Here is a 23498-nt window from a genome sequence, read left to right on the forward strand (position 1 = left end):
ACAAATAGTTTGTACTCAACAATAAAATATGTTGCGATGAAGTTTGATTTATTTAGCTTGCACTGTGGCCTAACCACTTAGTAGTGCTGTGGCTCCTGTCAGCTCACATACACCCTTGAGGACTCATTTCTTTCGTGTGGGGTGAAGATAACCACCCTTGCCTGACTGCTTCACCTGCAGTTGTGAAGACAACCTGTGGATGCCAGGTCTTTCTAATCTCAATGTGCTTTGGAAACATTTTGCACTGGACATGAGCTTTATAATACCAGAGTCTTAAGAACAAATTACATAAAGTTTTATTATGTATGTGGCAAAAAATATACAATTCTGAATATAAGCTGTAGTAAAGAAGTTGTGAAGAGTTGGGTTCTGCTTCAGTGTTCAGTTTTAGAGGCTTTCTGCAGTGGTGAAAATCTGTGATCTGTGACCTTCCATTAGAGAAGCTGCTAGTCTCATGTTGCCACTGAGCACTTAGCAGATGCTAGTGCAACTAAGGAACTGAATTTTGTACTTAATATATATTAAAAAGACAGATTCATCAGGAGAAGGAGAAAAAAAGAGAGACACCTTTGTACTTCATTCTAATTTAATTTTCTATATAAATACTCACATGTGGATGGTACCATATTGAAGAAGTCAGGAGACTGTTGTTGATGAGGCTACATACACCTATTAAAACAACTATTAAATTGTATTTAGAGATAAATTGTAACCAATGAACTGATGCCAATTAAAATACAGTGAGAGGTATGTGGGGGTTATATTTGCCAAGAGAAAAAAAGGGTATTAAAATGCTCTTTGGTAAAAGGCATTTTTCCTGAGGAGACAGAGGAAGCTCAACTATGAAAATAAATATTTGATATATATATGTGAGCAGTACCACAAAAGTCCAGGACAAAAAACCAGCAAACACAGCCTTTTGGAAAACTGGCTTTTTATTTAACTTGCTTCTCTGCCTGCAAACATCTTAATAGATCTTTTCAATTGGATGATATTCTAGATCCTGGTATCTGAAGAAATGCCCAAATAGTATACCACTGGGGATAAAAACTGTTCTAAAACTGAAAAAACCAGTCCTGAATGAATGATGAAGAATGTCAGGATCTACATTCTAGAATGAATTATGTGTTGCTTAATACCAAATGGCTTTAGACACATACACACAGCACAAACATTCAATATAAAATATTCTGGAAAATATTTAAATGTATTTAAAGTTATTTTCCCATAAAACATAAATATGTGTATTTACTCATTAAAAGAAAATGCCATTTGGTGCACAAAAGATCAGAAGGAGGAAACTGTTAAAAGATATTAAGTCAATGAAAACACATTATCCCAAGAATACTGAAGAACTGGGCATTTGGAATTCTCAGCCAGATGTCCAGACAGGTGGCCTCAGTGCTTTGCCAGTTCACCTTTAGTTTTTTGTTGTTTATTTTTTTTAAGATTTATTTATTCATCTATACAAGAACTGGGGTACAGGCCAGATGCACGGGAGGGTGAGAGGATTCGCCAGAGACAGAGTGGGGAACAGAACATGCAGACTGACGAACTACACTGCTGAGGGGAGCAGCAGGTGCGACAGGAGAGGTCTGCTGCACCATGTGGGACCCTCGCTGGCCGGCCGGCCGGGATCGAACTGGTGCTGCAGAGGCTGTGGACAGCTTCACAGCGTGGCACTCAACCCACTGTGCCACCGGGGGAGGCCCCAGTTCACCTTTAGTTTTGATGTTGCACATCCTCACTGCCAGCCTGCCCTCGGCAGCGCATGCCTTCCCCATCTCAAGGTCCCAGGCTCTGCTCATTCTTTCTCGGTGGTGAGTCTCATTTGTGGGCTTAGGCTTTATTCTCCTCTAAAATGAATCAAATATCTATCTCCAAGGTCCTTTTCTAACATTCTGGGAACTTTTAAGGTGATATCTTGGTTTTCATAGACTGCATTTCAGCATTGCTTCTTGTGTAGTGATTTAGGGATTAAGATGAGAAAGGATTCTATAGCCAATCAACACTTATCACTGGAATTTCTCTCAGCATCTTCTGTCAGCGGGAGCCATTCTGAGGCCAGAGAGTTTTGGTCGGCCCTGATTCTTGGCTAACTAGCTCTGAGATAATTTCCATTGAGGAATAATCCAATGTTCAGTTTTGTATATTTCTATTTACTCCTATCAACAAGCCAAAGAACTGGGGAGGGAACTATGCTAAGTGAGGTAAGTCAGAAGGAGAAAGACATGCCTGGTTATGTCACTTATATGTGGAATATAGAGCAACAAAACAAAGGGTCACTTAAAACCCAACTAATAACAAACCCTGGAAATCTGACTATACGATTGATGCTAGCAGAGGGCAGGGAGGCGATCATAGTAGGGAGGGAGCACAGTGGACTGTGGTGGAAGACTAGGAGTGCCTTGATGAGGAGTGTGGTGTGCTAACAGAATGGTATGATCTTGTACCTCTAAATCAAATACAGTGTTGTAAACCAGTGTTACCTAATTAAAAAAAAAAAAAAAAGCCTTTTTTTCCAAAACTTTGGAAGCAACTGATGAAGCCTTACTTTTCATTGCTAGCTTGTTCCTATCATGTTTTGTTTAGACAGTTGGACACCATTATTATTTAAGAATAAATAAAAAGAAGACATTACCATTTTTTAATGTCACTGCTCACCAATTTTGACTTCTATTAGAAAATCTACCTGTATGACTATGTTAATAAGAAAACAGTTGGCTATTTGGAAAACTGTAAAAATATTGTAAATATAGGTGTGTGAAAATACAAAATTGGAAAGCCTGACTTTTGTCTTCACAGATCTTTAAATTTGAGATCTTTCAAAAGACTGGGGGGATAACAAGATTAGTTACTATCAATTAGACCCTGTGGATTCCCCTTAGAAAGTACTAAGCATAAACTATAAATAAAAAATTGATTTAGTAATCTATAAGGTAAGAAAAATATTAGCTGATTAACCAAACTAAGCACCATTCTGTATATATCTTGATTTTTATTTTTGTTTTTATTTTGTCCCGCTTATGGATTTTGGTTGGGAAAGAATATTAGGAATGTGGCATAAGTAGACTATAGAGGCATAGAATGGGTAAGAAAAAGAACATTTTAGCTGGGACTTCAACTCCATGAAATAGATAACTTGGTGAAAATCTTTGGCTTCTGTTCTCACTGCTGTCTGAGAACAAAGCTCTATTACACCATGTTCATTTGCAAAAGCAAAATGCCTTGGACTCATGCATCTAAATTAATAGACTACCTGTATCACTTAAATTTTAGAAAGAACTAAGACATGTGATTGTTAACATTTTCATAAAGTTTTATTTATTTGTTTTTTATAGAGTCCTGTGAAGATAAACCAGATTAGCCTGGATGAAAGTGGCGAACACATGGGTGTGTGTTCAGAGGATGGCAAGGTATGGCACCGATTTCCCTTTGACTGTGATGTCACCTAACCGCAGGTGCTCAAAAGCCACTCGGCTTACTGTGTACCTGCATTAGGAGAACGTTGACTGTTCTTTTCAAGTATTGGCCTTGCTTCCTATTGCTCATAATTAAAGTAAAATATATTTTTCACAAATGTGCCTTAGGAAAAGTAATTACAAGAATGTCAATAATATAACTAGTATTAAGCTGATTAACAGCTATGGCAGGGGGACGTGTCACCTTAATCATTACTGCTGTGCCACTTACACTTCAGTGACTAGTCTGCAGCTCCTGCAAGACACTAGTTTAATGCCTTTCTACCATAAATCCACAAAATTGGATTTTGTGGGCATGATTTCTGTGGGCCTGTGGTTTTCATTTTCACACACAAGTTATGAATGTTTCTCTTGAATTATAGAATCTTTTGATAAGCAATCATAGTTTATCAGAAGAATAAAGTGTCTTACAATGGCCACATTAAATAAATGTAAAATCAATATATGTACAGTTTTCTAAAAACCTGGCACCTACTTCCTTGACCGAGGACATACATCATTTGTGCAGTGTATAACTAACAATTATCAGTGCTTCTTGCTGATGTTGAGCTGTGACATTTAGTGGTTGTGGTGATTGATTTTCCACTTATAAGAATGTCTTTTTTGTTTTTCAGTCGATGGAAGTCTTTTCTAATGTTGGTTTGCAGTGATAAAATTCTAATGCACAGTGTATTTAAGCTGCTTTTCCAAAATAACAGTTTTAACAAGAAAGTGCTTTAAGAGTCATTACAAAACTTTAACATATTCCTGACTGAATAGAGCAGATATCCTGATCTAATTTTGTATTTTTTTAAGTGATATAAATTAAATGGTACATTAGGATGAGTAAATTTAAAACAGTATACTCAATGTAAAAGATTTTATACCCATTTAATCTCTTTTAAAAAGAAAAATGAAGTCCTCTTGACATTCAGAATGTATTTAATATATCTAAGCCAGATATTGCCCAAAGAGTCTTTTGAAGTAATAATTGTACACTCAATGCACTTCAAAAAGCATTGTAAAATTTTACAGCACTTTCTGAAATTCTGAAATGGATAAGACTGTCAAAGAGATCATGGAGGATTTGGTATGTGCAGAATTTGAGAATTAATCCAAACTATTGAGGTATTTTTTGTGTTCATGTATCTGTAAAGATCATTTTGTTTTCTTAAAGATGAACAATTTCTTCTGGATTGGTAACAAATTAATTGAACTAATATGTTAAAAGAGTATACTTTTTTAATTAATAAAGAATTTTTAGTAAAGTACTTTGCAAGGAATTTTTGGGACTTTAAGTGTTGAAGAAGTACTTGATGTACGGTACTTTAACTATGTCTGGTGAATAATAAAGTGGTGTTCAGCTATCTCTTGGTACACTTCTTGGCAAACAACTTTGTGTTTCTATTTTACTTGAATTTATAACTGCCATATTTTGGTGCAGATCCATTGTACACTTTTAAAAATTGTTTTCTCATTTTATTAGCATTGGTAGTTTTGAAAATATTTCAGTGTATGTAGTTGTGGAAGCCAGTCTTACCACGGACTAGTGAGGATTATGAAAATTGCGTGGCTAGAACAGAATGATCTGGTAAAGTGGTTAGTGATGATAAAAAAAAAAAAAGATATGATAAACTCCAGATATTTAAGTGGAATATATCTTTATAGTTGTGATTTTTCTTTCTTTGGCGTATTTTAATACCTAGATTAAAGAATTCTCCCCAATCTCAAGGGTGATGTTTGGTATTTGTATTCAGTTTTAAAGTCATTATTCTAGCAGTTGCTTAACATGTTCTCTCTTTATTCAGCTGGTCCTCATTTTATTTCATGGCTTCCCTATGCTTGAGTTCTAAATCTTACCATATAGATTGAGTGTGTGGTGTCTGTATGTGTGTTTCTGTACAGTTTCATTTTCATTTTACTTTCAGGATAAGTACATACAAGGTTTATCTTAATTTCTTTTTGTCCTGCTCTGGAGCATGGACTAGAGACGACAACAACAGCTTGGACTAACAAGGACAACAGCAGCAGTGGCAGAGAAGCAGCCATAGCAGTAATAAACCGCTCTTGTAATTCAGTTTGCTAAGTTATGTCTTGTTCAGGTCTATTTTCATTAATTGTGTCTGGAACACAGTAAGTCCTTTTGATCCATATACCGAACTGTTGTTTTCATTTCGGGAAAGTTTACTTCAGTTATGATTTTGATTATTGCTTCAGTTCCATTTGTTTTCATTTCTTCAAAGAAACTCAATAATACTTCTGCTGGAGGCAGTCTGGCGCAGAGGCTAAGAGCGTCGCTCTGTATTCCCAGTGGCTGGACGGCATCCTCACTGCGCTGTTAGCTTGGACACGTTGCTTGACCTCCCAGTGCCTCCACTTCCTCGACTGGGCCCCAAGTGCGTGGGCGACCTGGGAGTTTTATTCTTACATTTTTGATTTTCCTAAAATCTTTCTATTCCATCTCCATTTTTATCAGACTGATAAGACATTCAATTTTTTTATTACTTATATGTAATGTATTACATCATCATAATTAAAAATAACATAGCAGGTTATTTGTCCTTGCTTGGTATTATTTTGGATGTTGTAGAATCCACGTGGAGGTCCTGTTAATCAGCTCTGTTGTCTCTGACCAGAGATATTCAATTCTGGAAGTTCCAGTAAAGTGGGAGCCTCTCCTTTTATTCTCCTAGGTCTCTGACACTTTACGTAGGTGGAGAATATGAAACCAACAATCTCCCTATAAGGGTCATTTTACCTACTGCCATGGATGGAATGGCCATTTTCATGTTCATCTCTTCTGATTCTTGATCTGTTGCCATTTGGGAACTGGGGTTAGAGAGAGGCTGTTAAATTTTCTTTACTTTGGTCAGTAAAACACCCATCATAGAACTTCATGCTCCTCTTTATGGCTCCATGGATTTGTAGTTAATAGAATTCCTCTATGACTTTGCAATAGGTTGCAAAGTCCTGTTCTGAATTTCCTCTTCTTTGTTGGGTATTTTTTTGTGGCACATTGGAGGAGGTTGTTAAGGCAGCTATTGAAGAACCATTTTCTAAAATATTCTCTTTATTTTAACCTTTAAGCACCTGATTCTTTTAGGAAGCTCTCTGGGCTGTCATCCACTGGATTCCTTTCACGGATTAATTGATAGTCAAGTGGGGTGGGGAAGCAAAATAAAGAGGCAAAGAGGGAATGAGTGAGAATTGTTTTGGACTTTATTAGCTTTAGTAGCACGGGAGACGGACATGTTTCTGGCTGCGCTAGTGAGCAGATCCGATTTTGTAGTATAATGTGTGACTATCTAGTTGGGCTGTCAAATTAGTGAAATGAGCCAAAAACATTGACGGTTTTACAAATCACCCTGCTTGTACTGGTAAGTTCATGAGATCTGTCTTATGAAGTTAGTGTTTGTTATACTGAAAAGAAAATGAGGACAGTTGAAGAAAATGTTGTAAGTAGTAACAGAGACTGACCTGAGAGTTCTCACCTTGCTTCAATGTCTTCAGCAAACTCCTCCAGCCACTATTCTGGGGGTGAGAGTGGCAGTTTTGCTCCTGACTGTTGTCAAGAGTAGTGATGATTATCAGTCTATTTGCTAAGTCTTCTGTGATTTGTTCTCTTTTCTGTTCATTCCTCCTTGTCACTCTGTTTTTATATCTTTAATGTGGATACATAATTTTTAAAGGAACATTTACCCTGACAATTCCTGATTTTCACCATTAGATACAGCTTTTTTTTCTTTAATTGAAGTAACATTGTATTATACCATGATAGAAGCTTCAGGTGTTCATCACTGAGAATCAACATGTGAATATATGAGATTTAGCCACTAAACAACCCTACTGTCCTTCACCCTACCATTCCCAGTTTATTCACCCATCTCCTTCCCTTATAGCAACCACTAGTTGATCTAAAAGTTTATTTTTGTTTTATTTGGTTTATCTGTTTGTTTTCTCTATATTCCATATTTGTTTTTTTTTTGTTTTTTTTTTGCCAACATTACCACTTTTATTATTTGGAGTTACTTATAACTTGTAATGCTTTCTCTGCACACAGGTTTTTCTTGGTTGTAATTATATTCTATAAACATTTTTTCAACCTCCTTTTTTTCAAGTTACAGACATTTCTTATATTACTGCATTGTCCTCATTGCTCCTTTTGTAATAGCTACTTCCTGTCATTGTTTGCTTATGCATCCTTCTTTCTTTTCTAATATTTTTAATATTGAATTATTTTTTTATAATGAATTTTATTTTTATATTCCCCATACAATTTCAACCCCCCCCATTTTGACCCCAATCCCTCCCCTCCCTCCACCCACCCCCCCAAAAGTGTCTCTGGTTCATAGATTTTTGTTGATTTTGATTTTCACTTTCTTATAATTATTCATTTTCCTGGTCCCTTATTTAAGTTTTCTAGATTCCTGCTATGAGTGAGACCATCCGGTATTTTTCTTTTTCTTTCTGGCTTATTTCGCTGAGCATGATCCCTTCCAGCGCCATCCATGTTGCTGCAAATTGCATGTGTTTATCTTTTTTGAATGCTGAGTAATATTCCATGGTATATATGTACCACATCTTCTTGATCCTGTCATCTGTTTTTGGGCATTTGGGCTGTTTCCAAAGCTTAGCTGTTGTAAATAGTGCTGCTATAAACATAGGGGTGCAGGTGTTCTTTGGAATTGATGTTTCTGTGTCCTTTGGGTAAATACCTAGGAGTGGAATTGCTGGATCATATGGAAGCTCTATGTTTAGTAGGTCCAGAAATCTCCACACAGCTCTCCATAGTGGTTGGACCAGTTTGCACTCCCACCAACAGTGCAGAAGAGTTCCTTTTCTCCGCACTCTCGCCAACATTTGTTGTTGCTAGTTTTTTTAATATGTGCCATTCTCACTGGTGTGAGATGCTATCTCATGGTAGTTTTGATTTGCATTTCCCTGATTACAAGTGATGTTGAACATTTTTTCATATGCCTGTTGGCCATTTGCATTTCCTCTTCAGAGAAGTTTCTTTTTAGCTCTTCTGCCCAATTTTTGACTGGATTATTTTCTTTGCTGTTGTTGAGTCTCATCAGCTCTTTGCAGATTTTTGTGATCAGTCCTTTATCATTAGTGTTGGGTGCAAAAATGTTCTCCCAGTTGGTGGGGTTTCTCTTTGTTTTTGTTATTGTCTCTTTTGCTGTGCAGAAGCTCTTTAATTTGATGTAGTCCCAGCTGTTTATCTTTGCCTTCACTATCACTGCTTTGGGTGATGTGTCTGTAAAGATGTCTTTGATGTGAATATCACGTAGTGTTTCGCCTATATTTCCTTCTATGTATTTTATGGTTTCAGGTCTTATGTCTAGTTCTTTAATCCATTTTGAGTTGGTTTCTGTGTATGGTGTGAGGTAGTAGTCAAGCTTCATTCTTTTGCATGTAGCGACCCAGTTTTCCCAGCACCATTTATTGAACAGACTTTCTTTGCTCCAATGCATATTCTTTGCTCCTTTGTCAAATATTAGTTGACCATAAATCTGTGGGTTTATTTCTGGATTTTCTATTCGATTCCATTGATCTGTGTGTCTGTTCTTGTTCCAATACCATGCAGTTTTGATGATTATGGCTTTGTAGTATAGCCTGAAATCTGGGAGTGTGATGCCTCCATTCCCTTCTTTTTTTTTTCAGGAGAGCTTTGGCTCTTCGGGGTTTTTGGTGATTCCATATGAATTTCATCAATAATTGTTCTATTTCTTTGAAGAATAACATTGAAATTTTTATTGGAATAGCATTGAATCTGTATATTGCTTTTGGTAGGATGGCCATTTTAATAATGTTTATTCTTCCAATCCATGAGCAGGGGATGTCTTTCCATTTCTTTGTATCTTCTTCTATTTCTTTTAACAGTGTTTTATAGTTTTCTTTGTAAAGGTCCTTTACCTCTTTTGTTAGATTTATTCCCAAGTATTTGATTTTTTTTGTTTCGATAATAAAAGGGATGGTTTTTTTCATTTCTTCTTCTTCAGATTTATTGTTAGTGTATAGGAAGGCTTCTGACTTTTGCGTGTTGATTTTGTATCCTGCCACTTTGCTGAACTGATTGATGAGTTCAGTTAGTTTTTCTATGGAGTTTTTGGGGCTCTCTATGTAGATTATCATATCATCTGCAAATAGTGATTGTTTGACTTCTTCTTTTCCTATTTGGATTCCTTGTATGTCTTTCTCTTGTCTTATTGCTCTGGCTAGGACTTCCAGTATTATATTGAAAAGCAGTGGTGAGAGTGGACATCCTTGTCTTGTTCCAGATCTTTTTTTTTTTTTAATAGAGGCATGTTTATTTAATTATTTATTTGTTTGTTTTGTTTACACATGCACTGGGTACAGCCAGAAGCACGGGAGGGTGAGAGAATTCACCAGAGCCAGAGCGGGGAGCAGAGCAGGCAGAAGGACCGGAGTACACTGCTGAGGGGAGCAGCGGGCGGCAGGAGAGGTCTGCGCGCCATGTGGGACCCTCCTCTGGTGGCTGGGGAGCAGCTGGGGAGCAGCCGGGGATCGAACCAGCGTCGTAGAGGCCGTGGGCAGGTTCGCAACCCAGCGCTCAACCGCTGCGCCACCAGGGAGGCCCTTGTTCCAGATCTTAATGGAAATGCTTTCAGCTTTTCACCATTGAGAATGATACTGGCTGTTGGCTTCTCATAGATGGCCTTTATGATGTTGAGGTATGTTCCTTGTATCCCAAGAATTTCAAGGGCTTTTATCATGAATGGGTGTTGCACTTTGTCGAAAGCTTTCTTGGCATCTATTGATATTATCATATGGTTTTTATATTTCTTTTTGTTGATGTGTTGGATAACGTTGATTGATTTTCGGATGTTGAACCATCCTTGTGTCCCTGGAATGAATCCTACTTGGTCGTGGTGAATTACCTTATGGATACACTGTTGGATTCTGATAGCTAAAATTTTATTGAGGATTTTTGCATCAGTGTTCATTAGGGAGATTGGCCTATAGTTTTCTTTTTTTGTGTTGTCCTTGTTCGGTTTTGGTATTAGTGTAATGTTGGCTTCATAGAACGTGTTAGGTATTATACCTTCCTTCTCAATTTTTTTGAAGATTTTGTGAAGGATAGGCACCAATTCGTCTCTGAATGTTTGGTAGAATTCATTTGTAAATCCATCAGGTCCTGGGCTTTTGTTTTTGGGAGATTTTTGTTTACCATTTCAATTTTGCTCATTGTAATTGGTCTGTTTAGGTGTTCTATTTCTTCTTTATCTAGCTTTGGGTGATTGTAGAGTTGTAGGAATTTGTCCATCTCCTCTAGATTGTTGAACTTGTTTCCATATAACTGTTCATAGTAGTTATTAATTATTCTTTTGATTTCTGCTGTGTCCGTTTTGATTTCTCCTCTTTCATTTATTATCCTATTTATTTGTGCTTTCTCCCTTTTTGCCCTTGTGAGCCTGGCTAGGGGTTTATCTATTTTATTGATTTTTTCGAAGAACCAGCTCTTGGTTTCATTGATCTTTTGGATTGTTTTTTTAGTTTCGATTTCATTTATTTCTGCTTTGGTTTTTATTATTTCTTTTCTTCTACTGGTTTTGGGTTTTTTTTGTTGTTCTTTTTGTAGATCTTTGAGCTTCGAGATTAGGTTGTTTCTTTGAGTTCTTTCTTGTTTCTTGATGTGAGCATCTATTGCTATATAGTTTCCTTTTATTACTGCTTTTGCTGCATCCCGTACATTTAGGAAATTGGTGTCTTCCTTGTCATTCAGTTCAAAGAATTTTTTAATTTCTTCTTTTATCTCCTCGTTAGTCCAGTGGACTTCCAGTAGTGTGGGTTTCAATCTCCACGAGGTAGGAGAGTAACTTGCCTTCTTTTTATGGTTTATTTCTAGTTTGATGCCTTCATGGTCAGAAAAGATGGTTGGTATGATTTCAATCTTGGTGTATCTGTTGATGTTTGTCTTGTGCCCCAGTATATGATCGATCCTAGAGAATGATCCGTGTGCGCTTGAGAAAAATGTATACTCAGATTTTTTGGGGTTTAGTGTTCTATATATGTCTGTTAAGCCCAAGCACTCTAGATCCTTATTTAGAGCTTTAGTGTCTTTACTTATTTTTTGTCTTGTTGATCTATCCATTGTTGATAGTGGTGTGTTGAAGTCTCCCACTACGTATGTGTTTTCTCTGATGTCTGTTTTCAGAGATGCCAATAGTTGTCTGATATATTTTGGTGTTCCTTCGTTTGGTGAATATATGTTAATGAGTGTTATTTCTTCTTGAAGTATTGTCCCCTTGATCATAATGTAATGACCACTAGGGTCTCTTTTTATCTTTTTAAGTTTGAAATCTGTTTTATCTGATATGAGTATAGCTGTTCCTGCCTTCTTTTTTGGTCCATTTGCTTGTAGAATTGTTTTCCATCCTTTAACTTTGAGTCTATTTTTATCTTTTGCAGCTAAATGTGTTTCCTGGAGACAGCAAAAGGTTGGGTTTTGTTTCTTAATCCATCCTGCAACTCTGTGTCTTTTTATTGAAGAGTTTATTCCATTTACATTTAGAGTTAGTATTGATATGTTAGCATCTGTATTTGCCATTGTGTTTGTCTTTCCTTTGATTTTATTTATTTATTCTTTTAATAACTTTCTTTGGCCTTCTTTTGTTGTTATTCGTCCCTCTGAGGTTCTGGCTTTAGGACTCCTTGTAGTATTTTTTGGTGTGGGGGTTTAGTCATAATAAAATTCCAGAGTTTCTGTTTGTCTGGGAAGGTCCTTATTCTTTCTTCAAAGAGGAAGGAGAGCTTTGCGGGATAGAGTATTCTTGGTTGGCATCTGTTTTCTTGGAGTCTGTTGACTATGTTCCTCCACTCTCTCCTTGCCCGTAGTGTTTCTTCAGAGAAGTCTGATGTCAGTCTGATTGGTTTCCCTTTGAATGTTATCTGTTTCTTCCCTCTTGTTAGTTTCATTATTTTTTCCTTGTCTTGGATTCTTGGGAGTTTTACTATTATGTGTCTTGCTGTATTTTTCCTTTCGTCATGGAAGATTGGTGTTCTTCTTGCTTCTTGTATATCAATTTTCAGCTCCTTCTTCGCGTTTGGGAAGTTCTCTTCAATCATATCCATGAATATTTTCTCTGTTCCTACATCTCTCTCCTCTCCTTCTGGGATTCCTATAACTCTTATATTTCCTTTCCTCATGGAGTCAGATAGTTCCCGAAGTCTTTCTTCAGTCTTTTTCCTTCGTACTTCTCCTTCCTTTTCTGTTTTAGTTCTTTTTATTTCTGTGTCTTCAAGAGTACTAATTCGTTCTTCCATTTCATCTATTCTGCTTTCATTGCTTTTCCCAGAGTTCTTTAGCATCTCCATTAATTCTTTGATCTCCTGCATTTCTTTTACTTCCCTCTTTAGGGACTCAATTTCATTCTTCTGGTCATTAATTATTTTCCCCTTATCATTGTTTTCCTTTATGACTTCTGTCAGTTTTTTAATCACAGCAATTTTAAATTCTCTATCTGGAAGGCTCAGAAGTTCTTCCAAGTTACTGTCGTTGCAATCTGGTAGATGGTTTTCTTTTTGTGGTGTGCTTTTTTGCTGAGGAGTTGCTGGGTTGCATGTGGTTTTTCTACTCCCTACTGCCTGTTTTCTAATTTGCCGTATTCCTTGTGACACTGTGTTGCTGGTACTGGCTGGCATCTTGGGCGACCTTCCCAGCTCACCACTGGCTCCTCTGGGGAACTTCTGCTGGGTTCACAAGTCTCCAGCAAAGAAAGGTCCCTGCTGCAAAATGGCGATGCGGGAACGTGCTCCCCTGCACGCCCGGTCTGCCCCAGTGGTGGGTGCTGCTCCCCTCTGGGCTGGAACTGCAGGCTAGAAGGCGCCCGGCATGGGCAAGCCTCCCAGCTTACCTCTGTCTCCTCGGTGAGCCTTCTGCTGCGTTCACACAGTCTCCAGCAAGAAAGGTCCCTGCTGCAAAATGCCGGTGCAGGGGACAAACTCCCCTGCACGCCCGGTCTGCCCCATCGGTGGGTGCTGCTCCCCTCTGGGCTGGAACTGCAGGCTAGAAGGCGCCCGGCATGGGCAAGCCTTCCAGCTTACCTCTGTCTCCTCGGTGAGCCTTCTGCTGGGTTCACACAGTCTCCAGCAAGAAAGGTCCCTGGTGCAAAATGGCGATGCGGGAACGCACTCCCCTGCACGCCCGGTCTGCCCCAGCAGTGGGTGCTGCTCCCCTCTGGGCTGGGACTGCAGGCTAGAAGGCGCCCGGCATGGGCAAGCCTCCCAGCTTACCTCTGTCTCCTCGGTGAGCCTTCTGCTGGGTTCACACAGTCTCCAGCAAGAAAAATATATTCCATATTTGCATGAAATCACACAGTGTTTGTCTTTCTCTGTCTTCTAATTTACGGATGACACCTCAGACTTTTTTAACAGGCTCATGCATCATTTGTTTATGTGTTGTTTACTACTCCCCACAATAAAAATAACCTAGCTTTTGTTCTTACAATCACCTTTATCCTACTACAGAAGAAAGGTTACCTACTTGAATGAGTAGTCTACTTCATTTAGTTTCAACTTATTAGGATTGCCTAATTTGAGGTCTGATATTCACCTTCACTCAAATTTGGCAAATATTTGAAGGCTTTGAATGTTTTTCCCAATTCTACATGTTTTTTTAAATGTAGAAAGATACCTTATTTGCAAATTTGGGCCTATCTCATATAAGCATAGTGTATATAAGGATAAGACTTAGAAGATTCATTACTTTTTATGACCTTATGCAAGTCATTTATTTTTCTGTAGACTCATCTGTTAAACAGGCATAAGTGTTTGCAGTAGTGTTATAAGGTCCAAGCAAGGAGGGACAGGATTTTCAATGCTGACTACATACTGTCAGTTGTAGATCTTGATAAATAACGTTTCATCCCACCAGAAAATTTCATTTGTGCAGCATGGAGTCAGGCCACTAGATCCAAGGATTTTAACTGTGAAGTCAGGTTTAACAAGTACTAAGGTGCATGTGGAAGCATTTAACAGCATGTTATCAGTTGTACCTTAAGATTTGACACAGGACCATGTTCTAAGTGCCTTTGCTATACTAGATAGAAATAGCTTATGTTAGAAGAACTTAAACTTTCTAGTTCAGCCTGAATTTATTCTGCGGTAACTTCCATAAGTTGACACTTGTTGATTTGCTCCATTAAGAACAGATACTACAGTATCTTAGATTTCTTGGGATCAAGCAAGTTAAATTTCCCAGGGGAAAAATAAAACTCAAAATACCATGCTTTTCTTGCCAGCTTTTTTACCATCTTTTTTATAATAAGGTCAATGAATCCTGTGTTTATACATTTAAACAAGAGTGGTGATTCGATACACTCTGAACAAAGAGTAGTAGCAAGGTGGTGGTGGGGTAAGCATGCATTTGGTGTTTCAAAAGTACCTTCTAATAGAATATCTGAGGGTAAATCAAATTCCCTCTATGTTACATTATATAGTGTACTGTTCTGGGAACCCAAATACTATTCTTAGCACAAGGGTCATACTTCACACAAGGGTTCAGGAGTCATAAAATGAGTGGAATTTCATGAAACTTTTATCTTTTATTGAGCAAATTTATCTCCAAAAATTATACCATAACTTAACATTGTCCTCTTTGGACTTGTAAAAGTGAACTTTTACTCATAATTTCCCAAGACTAAAAAGGAAGAATTTGAAAATCTGAACAGAATAGTTTTGTGCCGATTTTTAAAAATTGAATTGGTAATTTAAAACCTCACTAAGAAGCTATTAGACTGGGGTGACATTATTAGGGAATTCTTACAAAATTTAAAAAAAGAGTAATACCATTTTTATAAAGCAAGAAAAAGAGTTTACATATCCCATGTTTTGGAAAATGATTTTGAGTGACCCTAATAGTTACTTCTGAGTATTTGAGAGCTCATGGAATTCTTATGCTCTGTTGGTGTGAAGGCAAATTTCTCAAAGCATTTTGTGAAATAGTTTAGCTGTCTACTGAATGTGATTGGATGCAGCAAATCCTGTGACTCAACAATTCAATTCCTAGTTATATACACCTCATTTAAGTGTACATAAGCCCACCAAAAGGTTTATGAAGAGTGTTCATTGCAGCATTCATATCAGCCCTGATCTGGAAACAGCCCAAATGATCAATAGAAGACAGATATATAAATCGAGTTATTGTCATACACTGAAATATTACATAGCAATGACTAAGAACCAGATTACCACTATATGCATCAGTACTGATAAGTCTCACAGAAATAAATGAAATAAAAATTAAAAAGTCCAAAAGATTAACAAAACTGAAAGCTGGTTCTTAAAAAAGTAAACAAAATAAACAAACCTCCAACAGGGTTCACTAAGAAAACAAGGGAGAAATTTCAGATAAATGGGATCAAAAAAAAAGAGAGAAATTACCACCAACACTGCAGAAATTCAGAGGATAATTTGAAACTACTATGAACATTTATAGGCTAATGAATTCAATAACCTAGAAGAGATGGACCAATTCTTATAATTATACAATCATCTGAAACTGAATAGAGAAGAAATAGAAATCCTGAACAGACCAATCACAAGCAAGGAAATTGAAATACTAATCAAAAGTCTCCTAAAAAACGAAAGTCCAGAACCAGATGCCTTCACAAGTGAATTCTACCAAACCTTAAAAGAAGAAATACCTATCCTGCTCAAACTCATCCAAAAACTAGAAAAAGGAACACTTCAAAACACATTTTATGAGGCCAAAATTACTCTAATATCAAAACCAAAGACAACACAAAAAGGATAAATTACAGACCAATTTCTCAACAAAATCTTAGCAAGCTGAATCCAACAATGCATTAAAAGGACCATACTCCATGCCTGAGATTCATATCAGGTACTCAAGGATTGTCCAACATCTTAAAATCATTGTAATTCACTACATTAACAAAGAGAAAGAAAAGCCACACGATCATATCTATAGATGCCAAGAAAATGTTTGATAAAATCCAGCATCCATTTATGATGAAAATCCTTGAAAATTGGGCATAAATTATCTAACATAATAAAGGTCATATATGACAAACCCATAACTAGCATCATTTTCAATGGGTAAAAATTGAAAGCCTTTCCACTAGATCTGGTACAAGACAAGGATGTTTACTCTCAACACTACTATTCAGTGTAGTATTGGAGGTCCTAGCTAGAGCAGTCAGGCAAGAGAAAGACATACAAGGAATCCAAATTGGGAAAGAGGAAGTAAAACTATCAATATTTGCAGATAACATGACAATAAATGTATAGAACACTCAAGACTCCATGGAAAGACTAATAAAAAACAAACCAGTTCACAAAAGTGGCAGGTTGTGAATCAACACACAAAATCAGTTGCCTTCCTATATGCAGACAGTGAGCTAAAAGAGGGGCAAATTAAGAAAACAACCCCACTTACATGAATTTCGAACCATCAAAAAATATAAATACGTAACAGTAAACCTAACAGGAGGTTTACTCTAAGGAAAACTCTAAGACATTGTTAAAGGAGATAGTGGAAGACACAAAGAAATGCAAAGAAGATATTCCCTGCTCGTGATTTAGAAGAATCAACATTGGCAAAATGGCCATCCTACCCAAAGCAATCTATAGATTGAATACAATTACAATAAAATTTTCAATGGCATTCTTCAAAGAAATGGAGCAAACATTACTGAAATTCATGTGGACCACAAAAGACTCCAAATAGTCAAAGCCATCCTAACAAAAAAGGGAGAAATGGTGGTTTTATCTACCAACTTAAAACTATGTTATAAAGCCGTAATAAGTAAAACACCATGATACTGGAATAAGACCACATGCAGACCAATGAAATAGAATTGAGAACCCAGAAATAAATGCACACATGTATGCTAATCTTTGACAAAGGAGCCAAGAGTATACATTGGAGAAAGAAGTGTATCTTCAACAAATAGTATTGGGGAAACTGGACTACAGTGTCACACCATACACAAAAAACAACTCAAAATAGATAAAAGACTTGAATGCAAGACCTTAAAACAATAAAATATAGAGAAGAAAACAGCAAAACATTCCAAGACATAAACTTCAGAGATATCTTTACGAATTCATCCCCAGCAGCAAGGAGAACAAAAGATAACATAAACAAGTGGGATTACGTAAAATTAAAAAGCTTCTACACAGTGAAAGAGACCATAACTAAAACAAGGAGTCACCTTGTGGTGTGAGAGAAATGATTGCATACTATATATACATTTGACAAGGGACTGATATCAAAGATCAACAAAGAGCTCATACAATTCAACAAAGAGAAAATAACCCAATGAAAAAATGAGCAGTGGAATGAAATGGACACTTCTCCAAAAAAGACATACAGGTGGCCAATAGGCACATTAAGAAAAAGTTCATTTCACTTACTGTCAGGGCAATGCAAGTCAAAACCACAATAAGGTACCCTCTCACACCAGTGAGAATGGAGCATATGAAAATGACTAGAAACAAGTACTGGCAAAAGTGTGGAGGAATATGGTGTTGGAGATCATGTAAACTGGTCCAGCCCCTAAGGAAAGCAGTGTGGCGGTTTCTCAAAAGACAGAAAATGGATCTGCCATACAATCCAGCAATTGCATTCCTAGGTCTCTACCCCCAAAATAGAAAGACATTAATTTAAAAGGAAATCTGCACCCTTATGTTCATAGCAGCACTGTTTGAATAGCAAGATCCAGAAACAACCTAATTGCCCTAAAACAGATGACTGGATCACGATGTGGTGTGTTTGTGTGATCCAGTCATCTGTTTATTTATATATATATATATATGTGTGTGTGTGTGTGTGTGTGTGTGTGTGTGTACACATATATATGTGTATATATATATATATATATATATGCAGTGGAATATTACTCAGCAATCAAAAAATATAAACTCATGCCATTTGCAACAACATGGATAGAGTTGGAAGGGACAATGCTAAGTGAAATTAGTCAGAAAGACAAAAGGGGAGGGAGGGAGGGAGGAGCACAGGGCACTGAAGTGATGGTACATGGATGCATTGGTGCTGCAAATGGCATATGAGTTTATCTTTTTTGATTACTGAATAATATTCCATTGTGTATATATACCACATCTTCTTGATCCAGTCATCTATTTTTGGATGTTTGAGTTGTTTCCAGGTTTTACCTAATGTAAATAGTGCTACAATAAACATAGGGGTACAGGTGTTCTTTTGAATCAATGTTTTTGTGTCTCTTGGGTAGATCCCTAGGAGTGGAATTTCCAGGTCATATGGTAGCTCCATTTTTAGTAGACTGAGGAACCTCCAGACAGCTTTCCATAGTGGTTGGATCAGTTTGCACTCCCACCAACAATGTAAGAGAGTTCCTTTTTCACCACATCCTCATCAACATTTGTTGTTGCTAGTTTTTTTGATATGTGCCATTCTTACTGGTGTAAGGTGGTATCTCAATGTGGTTTTGATTTGCATTTCCCTGATGATAAGGGATGTTGAACATTTTTTCATATGCCTGTTGGCCGTTTTCATTTCCTCTTTGGAGAAATGCCTTTTAAGTTCTCTGCCCATTTCTTGACTGCATTGTTTACTGTGTTTTTGTTGAGTCTTGTGAGTTCTTTGTATATCTTTGTGATCAGTCCCTTATCAGTTATATGGAGTGCAAAAAGTTTTCCCAGTCAGTGGGGTGTCTCTCTAAAAACACAAGAAAATATTGAGTGAAGGAAGCCAGTGAAATGGAATGTGATTTATTTATATAAAATTCAAACCCCTGTACAATTTATCTATGGCAGCAGATTTCAGAGTAGCCATTAGTTTGCGAGGGCATTTTTAACTGGGATGGGATATGAAGAAGGTTCTTGGTTTTTTTTCTTGTTCTGAGTGGTGGTTGCTAGAGTTTGTTCATATTATGCATAAAGCATTGTCAAACTGTAACTTTATGACTTGTACCCTTTACAATATGTACTTTATTCAACTTTTTAAAGTAAACTACTCAGAAAAGAGAATAAGTATGGATGCAGTAGCCTGGAACAACTTGAAGGGGGACAAGTAAATAAAAGCTTAAATCTTACATTTATGTACTCTCAATAGATTCAACATAAGATTGAAAATGAAGTACCTATATATGACTCCAAGAAGCTCCTTTTTCTTTTAAGGGAAGGAAAAATAATTCCTTTAGAGATAGCATTTGGGATGTTCATAAGAGTATTAATAACCTCTTGATATTTATTTCATTGTTTAAAATTGCGTCCATTTAACAAAACCAATTTGTGATGTGTAAAGGGAACACTATCTGTGAGATGCTTATGAAAGTTTAATTGCAATGTTATCTTAATAAAAAATTAAATAAAATTAAAATATAAATCGCAATAAAATAAATAAAAGTTCAATGACAGCCGCTTACTCTCATCCTCATGGAATTTTTTCCATTGAATGTTTGATAGAGATCACAAAGGCCTTAGATTATTACATGTTGTTTGTAACTGATAGTATGTGTTCCCACTGACTCATCAATCATCTTTGTTGTCATTGTGAACTTATAGGATCCATTTTCTTTTTAGGTGCAGGTGTTTGGGCTGTATTCTGGAGAAGAATTTCATGAGACTTTCGACTGTCCCATTAAAGTAAGTATTCAGTAAGTTTTGATTTTTTTTTCCAAGGTTTTTTCAGTGAAGACCGTAAGAATTACAATATTTTGAACTCTGCCAGTCTTGCATTAATTTTGTCATTAAGCATGTATTTAGCACTGACGATATAGTAGATACTATTGGAATCTGAGTAGAAGGGCAAGGTGTATATTATGTGAATCTTACTGTAGTGAGTGAGATGATACACACACACACACAGTATCTGTAACTAAAGACTCAGAGAGCTAGAGACAGTGCTAAGGAGTTCAAAGCTGAGAGAAGTCACTTCTATCTGTTCTTATTAATGATGACTTCATAGATGGGGTGATGTTTGACCAGGCTTTAATAAATGGACAGAACAGAGAGAGAAACACACTTTCATGTGGAAGAACAGAATAACAGAAGTAAAGAGGCTAGAAAGTTCAAATTGTGTTTAGGAAATGGCAATAGTCTAATTTAGGTGGTGCTTAAAATACTGAGTTGACAGGAGAGCTGCATCTGGAGGCAGATTGGTTGGCTTTATACTCAGGCTAGGAAATTTGGACTCTGTCTAGTAGATAAGGAGAAATTATTGAATGTTAAGAGCAAAGACATGGCATATGCTGAACTAAGCTTAAGGAAAATTAACACAGAATTACATACAGTATAGACTGGAAGGCTGAGCAGGAGAACCAGTTTTAGATAAGTTATAGCAGTTAAAGTGACTATTAGTTGTTAAAGGAAAGAGGGGGTTATTCCATTTTTGGCTTGTGTATTCAAACTGTCATTGATTAACAGGTGAAGAAGATGTAGAACCTGAGGTGTGTTTTAGAAAGCCAAATCTGCCAAAATGGAGAGTAATTTAAGCAAGAAAGTGGGAATAAGAGATAATTGAGAAGGCTAATGCAGTACTCTTGGCAGACATTACAGACTCTCGATTAAAAAAAAAAAGAGTATTCAAGATGGAATAGAGGAAATGATTTTGGAAGACCTTTGTGAAATAGACTTAACAAGCCTTAATAATAACTTGCATGAGGGTGATAAAAAGTGGACGAGCAGAGGGTAAATCCAGGTTCTTGCTTTGGTCATAAAGGTGTTTTGGAATGCCACCAATTGCAAAGGTGATGGTTTGAGTATGGATGTTGCTCATTTGGTCTTGAGTTAGATGACTGTAGTACATCTGGTGGAAATGTAATAGAGGTTTTGGAAACATGAGTATGGACTTAAGGGTGGACAGTGGCTCCAAAAACACAAAGTTCACAACTGAGTGAAGTAAGGAAAAGTCATTTCAAAAGATACTCCATTAAAGCTAAAGAGAGAAGATTGATGCTGAAATTTTGGAGCACCAATTTAAAGATTCAGGCAGTGGAATAAAATGCAGCAAGGGATCTAAGAAGAACCAGATAAAGGGACTGCAGGGGTTCTAAAAGTGTAGTGTCTGGGCAAGGGAGGGAGGTAATCCAAAAACAATGTGGAGATTACATGGGACAAGGACTGAAAGAAGTTATTTTATTGGATAATTATGAAGGCCCTGGCAGCCTCAGTGAGGACAGGTTTCAAAAGCACCAGGCTCATCTGACCAAGAAGTCAGCTGGAGAATGAGGTGTTAGAAACAACAATGTAGACTTTTCTTTCAAGATATTTGGTAATGAGGAAGGGAGAGCCTGTGGGAGACAGAGAGATGGCAGTGTCTGGAGATTTCTTCAGGACTTGTTTTGGTTGATGGTAAAGAGTCAGTAGGGGAGGGGAAAATGGAAAATGAAAGGGAATAATTGGTGGAGAGGTGCTAAGGGATGGAATCAGTCTGACAGGGAAAATGACCTTAGAAGAGTCACACAGCCTGTGCCTGTGAGACCGAGCCCAGCAATTGCTAAGTTGGGAACAGCAGTGAAAAGCAGAAGAGCTGGAAGGAGAAAGGTCATGTGACATAGGCACATCAGTGATGCTCCAGAATAACACTGCTCTCTAGAGTTAAACATTATAAGAGAGTTAGGCTCTTAAGAAAGATTTTTAAAGTGTATTATAGCAACAGAACGTATATATGATTTGATGTTGGTATCTAGGGTGGTTGAAGAAAGTGAAGGCAAGAAAGTCGAATTTGGGATGGAAGATGTTTAAAGAAACAAGGAATCATATGCTTAAATCCCTAAAATTGGCATGTCCCTTGAGAGAATGGAAATGTATTGGTTAATCAGTAAGAATGTAATATGTAGTTAGGTGTAGGTTTATGGGCTTAATTATTATTTTTTTTTAAATTCCTAGAAGCATCCAGTGTGTCAGGCTAGAAAAGATATATATTAGTGAATGATTACATGGATTTGTAGATTAAAAAATAAGGAAACAGCATATGCAGACTTACAATCACGGAAGGGGAGCCCCAAAGATGGGCTTGCACTGAGTGGAGCCATTAGGCCTTCCGTGAAGTAAACAATAAATGAAGTAAACAACAATGAAGGTGGAGCAACCTTGGGAGAAACAGGTATGCGGGCTGGGAGGAGATTGAGTGGAAAGTAAAGATAACCAAAGGACTAAGAACTGAAGCTATAGATAAAAGGGGAGGTCCTTCAGGTTAGCCCTTTAACTCCTGGGTCCTACAGCTCTGTTCTCTTTCCCACTGGCATGTCTGTGAAGCCGCATAGCCCTGCCTGTTCTCCTTGGTGCTCTCAGTCACTGGAAGATGGCATCTTTCTCTCGGCTGCTTCTGCGAATTTTGTATTCACTTACAAACATTTGTGACATCTTAATGTCTTGTTTGACCTCCCTTTCTGTCTCTAAGGAGGGGATGCCCACAACGAGGGTTCCCATCAAAAGGACCCCACTCAGCCAGAAACTACAACTAACTCATTTTCATCTTTTAGCTTTGACCTGCCTTAATAGAAGTTATCTTTTCTTTTCACACAAGAGCAAAACTCATATGTCCTTGGTTCGGTGTAGAATATTACCTGAATAGATCCCACTAAGATGGCAGAATAGTTTTTAGATCATGTTGCCTGTGATGTACAAAGGTTTTTCATTCTGTACGTTAACCTGAATCTTAAACTAGTGTCATCTGTCCTTGTTTCCTTGTAGATCGTGGCTGTGCACCCTCATTTTGTGAGATCCAGCTGCAAGCAGTTTGTGACCGGAGGGAAGAAGGTAAACCCTGTGTGTCTGTATGAAGCCTTAATTTAAGGGGGGGTCTCTTTGCTTTTTAATTTATCCTTAATATTTTTAATACCTGATCATTAGGAGAAAAGAGAAAGAACATGTAAAGAACATGAAATTGCTTGTTGGCCCATTATCTCTGATGGGGCAGCTCCTCTTCCTACACTGTCCATTTTAGGGCTCTAAGCATATGACTCCTTATTTCTTGTATTTTCTTATGACCTCCATGCTTCTCTCTCTGGCTTTTCTTTGAATTATCAGATATTTTAAGAGTATGTTAGATATATGGGG

At 37.3% G+C, this 23498-nt stretch overlaps 1 protein-coding gene across 3 annotated transcripts in view; it reads left to right on the forward strand.

Annotated features, from left to right (window-relative positions):
* VPS41 (VPS41 subunit of HOPS complex) overlaps positions 1 to 23498 on the forward strand; it is a gene marked incomplete at both ends in the record, with an annotated part of 176782 nt that overhangs the window by 62157 nt on the left and 91127 nt on the right. For 2 of the 3 annotated variants that reach the window (XM_084230340.1, XM_084230338.1), the window contains 3 exons: positions 3342 to 3416; positions 20019 to 20081; positions 23133 to 23198. In XM_084230340.1, coding sequence (XP_084086466.1) covers positions 3342 to 3416; positions 20019 to 20081; positions 23133 to 23198 — 204 coding nt within the window. The remainder of the gene's footprint in view (positions 1 to 3341; positions 3417 to 20018; positions 20082 to 23132; positions 23199 to 23498) is intronic. The other variant, XM_084230339.1, reaches the window with a different exon arrangement.

The sequence above is a fragment of the Talpa europaea genome, assembly GCF_964194135.1.
Source record: "Talpa europaea genome assembly, chromosome: 3".
NCBI lineage: Eukaryota > Metazoa > Chordata > Mammalia > Eulipotyphla > Talpidae > Talpa > Talpa europaea.